The sequence below is a fragment of the Podarcis liolepis genome, assembly GCF_965112155.1.
Source record: "Podarcis liolepis genome assembly, chromosome: 12".
Classification (NCBI taxonomy): Eukaryota; Metazoa; Chordata; class Lepidosauria; order Squamata; family Lacertidae; genus Podarcis; species Podarcis liolepis.
Genome location: NC_139563.1, coordinates 312,910 through 320,101, shown reverse-complemented (window position 1 = coordinate 320,101; position 7,192 = coordinate 312,910). Strand labels below are relative to the sequence as shown.

The window sequence follows — 7,192 nt, the reverse complement described above, 5'->3', positions numbered from 1 at the left end:
GCCAGGAAATAATGGGAATGTTATAGGATGTGTTCCAATTTTAAACTGACTGCAAACTTGAGGCCCATTTTCCAATCCATCTGACATTTGTAAGTCACCTCAGAAATCTGTCACTAGTTATCTGTATAAGGTCATGAGTTTAGACAAGAGCTGGGAGCTGAGTGGTGGGAGAGATGGCAAGGAAGCATGAAGGTAGACTGCGGAAGATTATGATGTGTATGTGTGTGGCAGTGCGTTGCTGCTGTTGCAGCAAGATCACATGTGCGAGAAGTGATTTTTCTGGTGTGGGTGTGTGCCCATACAGCTCCTTGCCGGGGTGCAAGGGGCCTTGATACGCCTCTGCACCTCCCTGCCAATTATGATGAGACGATGATGCTTAACCTAATTCTGTTATTTCTATTTACCAATCAAGCAAGAAAAGAGTTTTGTTTATGTTCAGTTTATTGAAGATTTTCAAGCAGAGAAGCTCTCAATCCAAAGCAAGATGACTCACCACCCCAGACACACTTAAAAATAATAATCACTTTCCCTCATCTAGAAAGAGGGCCATTTCCCTCCACCGTGGGGGGGTGGGGCACAACATGCCAATGCTAGCCCAGAAAGAAGCAGCTGGATCTTGATTATATGGCAGTAGGTAGATGTTTCATCAAAGGGGATCTCAAGAGAAATGCTGGAATTCATTCAGGACCATGGAACTCAGAGATTGCAATCTTTTGTCCACCCAGAGAGATCTTTTCCTTTGCAATTATTCCTCCAAGCAACCCTAAAAGTCAGAATAAGAGCAAAAAATGAAGCAAGGGAAGCCACATGACTGTTGCTTGGATAACTAACTACAAGTGAGGTGGATCTTCTTTAAAAGCTCCACAACATTTCCAAGTGAGGCATTTGTGTCAGCTGCAGGGTCATTCTCTGCTGATGATCAGTTTAAGTGGTCAGCGGGAAGTCTACCTATTAACAGCCCATGGTGCCCTTCTAGCAAAATTTTGCTTCCCATCCCATCCCATCCCATGGAACTTTACTGCTCAGTCATGGATACAGCTGTCGAGCTGCTCAACTGCCTCATTCCTTGAGTCTGAATCTGTATCCACCTCCCATGTGCCGGTTCATGACTAGGGGCTTCCAGATTTCACGGTCCTGCCACTGAGGACTTCTTGGATCATTCTTTGTCTAGCTCCTCCCCTTTGACCCTACCGCCTTGGGGGACCCTGCTGGGAGTATGAGACTCCCGACTGCCTCGCTCCCAAGGGTCATAGGAACGTGCAAGCCCACTCACCACGACAAGGTGATGGTCCAGTGAGTGAAAAGCACATTCAGAGGCACATTGTGCCTAAGAATGGAGGTGGAACAGAGTCATTGTGGCTGCTAAGCATTGATAGCCTTCTGTGAAAGACCTCCAAGCAAACTTGGGAAGTGAACCATCTGCCCCAGGACTTTGCTCCAGCCCATGACAGAACTCAGGCTGTCTCCTCCTTTCCTGCATTCCTATTTATTTATTACTACATTTATACCCCACCTTTTCTCCAAGGAGCTGAAGGTGGCATACGTGGTTCTTCCCCTTAGAAAAACACTGGTGTAGGCTGGGTTGTGAGACAGTGACTGACTCAGTGTCAACCTGTGAACTTCCTGGTTGAGTCAGGATTTGATCTCTGGGCTCCCAGGTCCTCTCTTACCACTACTCCACATTGGCTCAGTTGCCAAATCATGTCCTTAAATCCCCACCAAGACAGCTCCCAAGTGTTTGCTGCACACAGTGGTGGCTGGCTTTGTGATGCGGGTGGGGCTGCGGTCTTTTCCTGGCTTCCCAGCACTGTCTGATGCTGCCAGTTACTCAGAGGAAGTGGAGAAGGGCAGCAGGGTCCCAGGGCAGTGGGGGCACTACTGGCTGTACATTTAAGGAAGCATCTTTAGCCCCTGTCAGTGCCTATTGGGGAAGGATCTTTAGCTGCCAGCTGTACAACAGTCAAGTGAAACCACCTTCCTCTTCACAGTTATGTGAACTGAAAACTTGGCTGGTATTGAATGTTCCAGTCACTGAGATATTAGCACTTACCAGGCACCCATCCCCTGGTGGTCAAGGACAATCCTCTTGGCACACTTGATATCATCTGTGATGTCATCATTTAAGAATGCTGGCAAAGATTTGTCAGAAAGCAAAGGAGGTTACTGGGGATTCCTAAAATGCAACCCCCATAATACAAACACCCCCAAGGCTGCAGGGGCTGCCTCTGAACTGTGGGATGCCTTTTCCTAGAGGTCTATCCAACTCCAAGCCTGAATTAGAGGGTTAGAGGTCAAATATCAGAGGTCAAGGACACAGCAGTTCCATTTTTTGGACGTGATTGGTCAGTTAGTTCAGTCTTTCTTTCTGCCTCCCTGCCCCCCATGGCTGCCTCCTCTTCTGCCCTGCATCAACACCCTCCTTGTCCCTCGAACCCTGGGTAAGGAGCTGTATTGCCCAGTGGTCTGGGGAACACGCAGATGGCCTGGTGGGATGCCAGCCACTCTGAACCCGAGTGGAGAGGCACAATTTTGCACCCCACCCCCAGACCTGCATCCTCGGAGGGGGCCAGCCTGACCAATATTATATGGTTTACTTACACATATCTACAACCTGGGCCTGCCATGAAGGGGTACACAGCGTCAACACCCCAAAGGGGCTCTGCCTTCTCCCAGAGCCGTAGCCTTAGATTCAAGCAGGCATCAAACATCAAGGTCATGGCCTAGGGCCATGTTTCCCAGCCTGTGGGTCCTGACCTGCAAGTGGGCAGCCAAACCAGCTGAAGTGGGTCAAGTTCTTCAGTGCCCCCCCCCCCCGTTGGAATACTTTGGTAAGGAGTGCTAGGACCTTTCTTCACACAGCTGCCTGCCTCCAGATTACTTGAAATAAAATAAAATGAAAGAAAGGAAGGAGATGTGCAGTGATCCCTGCCTGCTCCGGCTGCTGCTGCCTGCCAGCAAGCAGTGAGTGCCTTGTTAGTCCCATGATAAGTAAGACTAAATATCAGGGGTGCGATGGGGAGGAGCAGCAGGGCTGCCCCGGCACATTCAGGATTCTGCTATCCATCAGCCACAAGCAGGTGCCTCCTTTGCCTTGTGCTGGGATGTTTTGTTTTTAAAAGGGTTGGAGAAGTAAAGGGGAGGCAGAGGTCTCCTCGGATGGTAAGGGGTGTTGCTGCCCACTAGGTGACACTGCTGGCAGGTGGTTCTTTAGCCCTATGAAGATGCTTTTTAGAATTGGGATATTACCGCTCAAGTAATGTGTGTGTGACTGCGAGAGAGATGTGCAAATTGTGTGAGGGAGGTGGGAGAGATGTATTTGTGATGTGTGTGTGATGGAAGAAGGGAGGGACAGATTTACATGTTGTTTTGTGCAAGTGAGAAAAAGGGGTTACATGTATGTGTGGTCAGAAGGGAAGAGGGCAGTGTGTGTCTGTGTGTGAGAGGGGCTGAGGTGTAGCGTGGAGGAGCCAGAGGGGTCATCGCTCCAGCACACATTTTTGAGGGTGTGCAATCAGGTACCGAGACCTGGCAGCTGAGGCACAGCAGGAGGCAACCATCGGGCAACACTGGCCTGTGAGCGCTGCAGCTGGAGACCAGCCTTGACCAAAGGTGTCCTGGGCTTTGAAGACACTCGAACTCAGGACACAAGGGAGAAACGTGCTAAGAGGAAGGCACGCTTGGCCAATCCTCACCGTGATCAACTCCCGCCCAGAAACCAATGTCCTCACTGTGGAAGGACGTGTGGATCCAGAATTGGCCTCTACAATTCACTGTTAAAACCATGTTTATGGTAGACAATCTTACTCGGCTACGAGTGATTGCCACAGAAGAAGAAGAAGAAGAAGAAGAAGATCCCCATGACAGGCACCGAGCCCTGGCAGCTGAGGCACAGCGGCAGGCAGGTTGGTCTGGTGGGCAGGTGGATGGAGGCAGCAGTCAAAGAGCCTGCTGGGGGCGGGCTCCATCCACCCTCTGGGGGCTCTGCGTGCCACCCCCTGGCCCCCGCCCCAACCAGGGAGGGGGCGGCAACCCACACTACGCTGCTGGTGAGGGCAGAGGGATGCACGCTTGCATGTGTGGTGCATGAGAGAGAGGAAGAGAAGCGCCTGAGCAGAGAGAGAGAGAGAGGCGCATCTGAGTGATTGTACATCTGTGTAGTATAACGTGGAGCAAGAGACACAAAACTTGTCTGTATGTCTGTGGTCTGTATGTGTCAGTACGTTTCCAAGCGCAATTCAAAGTGTTGGTGCTGACCTTTAAAGCCCTAAACGGCCTCAAAGGCCCAGCATACCTGAAGGAGCATCATAGAATCATAGGATCATAGAGTTGGAAGAGACCACAAGGGCCATCGAGTCCAACCCCCTGCCAAGCAGGAAACACCATCAGAGCACTCCTGACATATGGTTGTCAAGCCTCTGCTCCACCCCATTGTTCTGCCCGGACACTGAGGTCCAGCTCTGAGGGCCTTCTGGCGGTTCCCTCACTGTGAGAAGCAAAGCTACAGGGAACAGGGCAGAGGGCCTTCTCGGTGGTGGCACTTGCCCTGTGGAACGCCTTCCCACCAGATGTCAAAAAGAACAACAACTACCAGGCTTTTAGAAGACATCTGAAGGCAGCCCTGTTTAGGGAAGCTTTTAATGTTTTAATGTATTTTAACTCTTTTGTTGGAAGCTGCCCAGAGTGGCTGAGGAAACCCAGCCAGATGGGCGGGGTATAAATAAATGATGATGATGATGATGATGATTAGGTGTGTGCTCTGTGTGTATACAATAGTATTGTCTGGCTACCTTGTATAGATTTTCCTGGTACAAGGAGTACCCCCTGGTGTTATTCAACAACAGCAGTACCAGTGTGTATGTTTGCATGTAAAAACAATATTTAGTGGCACAGTCAGGACAAACAGGGCACAGCTGGCTTCCCATGGTAAACATGAAGGGAGGGGGGGAGGAAAGCAGCAATGACTGTACTCTCTAAAAATTTTCCTGTGCTCACTCCAATGGCTTTAACTCAAATGAATAAATGGAACCTATACTATGTGAAACATTTTGAATTTCATTATGTAGTTTTAATTTTTATTATTAAGTCTGTCATTAAAAGTTCATCACAAATTCAACAAAGATGGGGGCACAGGAAGAGAGAAGTGTGGGAGACACATTTTAAAATTTATTAAAATAATGGTACCAGCATTTATGGAAGTCCTAAGGTCCAAAATCCATTTGACAATAAATCTGTAGTCACCATGTCTTGCAAATTTGGATTTGTCGGTCACCGTACCAAAAACATTGGGGACCACTGACTAAGGACAGTCCTGAGAGCTGGACAGAGACACTAGGGGTGGAGGGAGGGAGGTTGGGGATTTCTTTCTTTAAAAAGTCTTCATGTAAATTCAGCAGTTTTTTAGTGTGAAATTCTCCTGAATGACAGCTTTGTATGCAATTTTTTGTAATCTAATGTACTTTTGTATGTAATTTTTGTAAATTTATCTATTTGTAGGCATACTGTGCCCAATGCAGTTGGCTTGAGAAGGGCATTGCAAGATTAGAAGTGTGAGTTTTGAAGAATGTGCAGTGTGTTTGTCCGTGTATTATTTCAGAAAGTGCAAATTAGGTAGATTCACCTTCAAATGTGAACTGATTTAAAGAAGTGTGAGCTAGCAATCCCTGCAGTATCAAGTTGCTTACCATTGCAGGAGGTTTCACACACGTTGGCTGTTGGGCGATGTCCATTGTCGCACCACCAGCGGCTGCTTATCTGAAAGATTCCATAGTCACGATTGCCATCGGAGTCTGGTGGCCCAACGGCACTGGTGTCAAATCTGCTTTCATGAAAAGCAGTACAGACCCCTGGAACAAAGTGGACAAGAAAAGGGCTACAATTTGGGTATACGCTCGGGGTGCACTTTTTTTTGTCAATGTTGCAGCATTTTGAAACAGAATAATTCAAAAACTTTCTTTCAATGTTCACTACGGAAGCTGCCTGTAACATCTCTCCCCCCCCCCCCATGGCCTTAAATAGAAATTTGCACAAACAACAAATGAAAGTTGGGACATTTTGATGGGCAGCAGGGTGTGTGAGCCTTTTCCCGAAAAGAAGTCCCCATTTCAGCTTTGCCCTTAAAACACCAGAAATTGCAAAGTTGAAGCAAAAGGAAGAGCAAACTCACAGTCGGCCAGGCTGACGCCATGATAGCCATCCATCCCCTCCTGTTTCATACGCTTAGCCAGTTCACATTTATCAAACCTTTTGGCTTCATTTCCTGCGAGGAGGAGGCAGAAGAGGGTGAGGGACAGAACCTTCATCTCTGCCATTCCCTGGAGAGTGATGCTTTGGTTCTCTGGGATCCTCAGTGGCTTTTGTAGACCAACGTTTTGGGCGGAGTCCAGATGGTGAGCAGAACACCCATCTCTTGCGAGAATTGCCAGTGCCTTCCGACAAGAGTTTGGGTGTAATCTTCAATGCCTCCCTTTCTGTGTAGGTGCAGGTTACAACTATAATAATAATAATAATTTATTATTTTTACCCCACCCGGCTGGGTTTCCCCAGCCACTCTGGGCGGCTTCCAGCTGAATATTAAAAACAATACAGCATCAGACATTAAAAACTTCCCTAAACAGGGCCACCTTCAGTTGTCTTTTAAAAGTAAAATAGTTGTTTATTGCCTTGACATCTGGTGGGAGGGCGTTCCACAGGGCGGGTGCCACTACCGAGAAGGCCCTCTGCCTGGTTCCCTGGAACCTCACTTCTCGCAGGGAGGGAACCGCCAGAAGGCCCTCGGTGCTGGATCTCAGTGTCTGGGCAGAATGATGGGGGTGGAGATGCTCCTTCGGGTATACAGGACCGAGGCCGTTTAGGGCTTTAAAGGTCACCACCAACACTTTGAATTGTGCTCAGAAATGTACTGGGAGCCAATGTAGGTCTTTCAGGACCGGTGTTATATGGTCTGGGCGGCCGCTCCCAGTCACCAGTCTAGCTGCCGCATTCTGGATTACTGTATTTTTTGCTCTATAAGACGCACCAGACGACAAGATGCACCTAGTTTTAGGAAAGGAGGAAAACAAGAAAAAAAATATTCTGAATCTCAGAAGCCAGAACAGCAAGAGGGATCGCTGCGCAGTGAAAGCAGCAATCCCTCTTGCTGTTCTGGCTTCTGGGATAGCTGCGCAGCAGGCATTCGCTCCATAAGATGCACACA

General features: G+C 48.5%; 1 protein-coding gene across 1 annotated transcript; it reads right to left on the bottom strand.

The window, feature by feature from the left end:
* Window positions 1–423: 423 nt before the first annotated feature.
* On the bottom strand, window positions 424–6,362 carry LOC310689513 (lysozyme C, milk isozyme-like). Its single transcript, XM_083467308.1, has 4 exons — window positions 6,164–6,362; window positions 5,682–5,843; window positions 2,051–2,129; window positions 424–763 (listed from the first exon to the last, which is right to left on the bottom strand). The coding sequence occupies exons 1-4, from the start codon at window positions 6,306–6,308 to the stop codon at window positions 697–699; spliced, it is 453 nt and encodes a 150-aa protein (XP_083323434.1). The 5' UTR covers window positions 6,309–6,362; the 3' UTR covers window positions 424–696.
* Window positions 6,363–7,192: the final 830 nt, after the last annotated feature.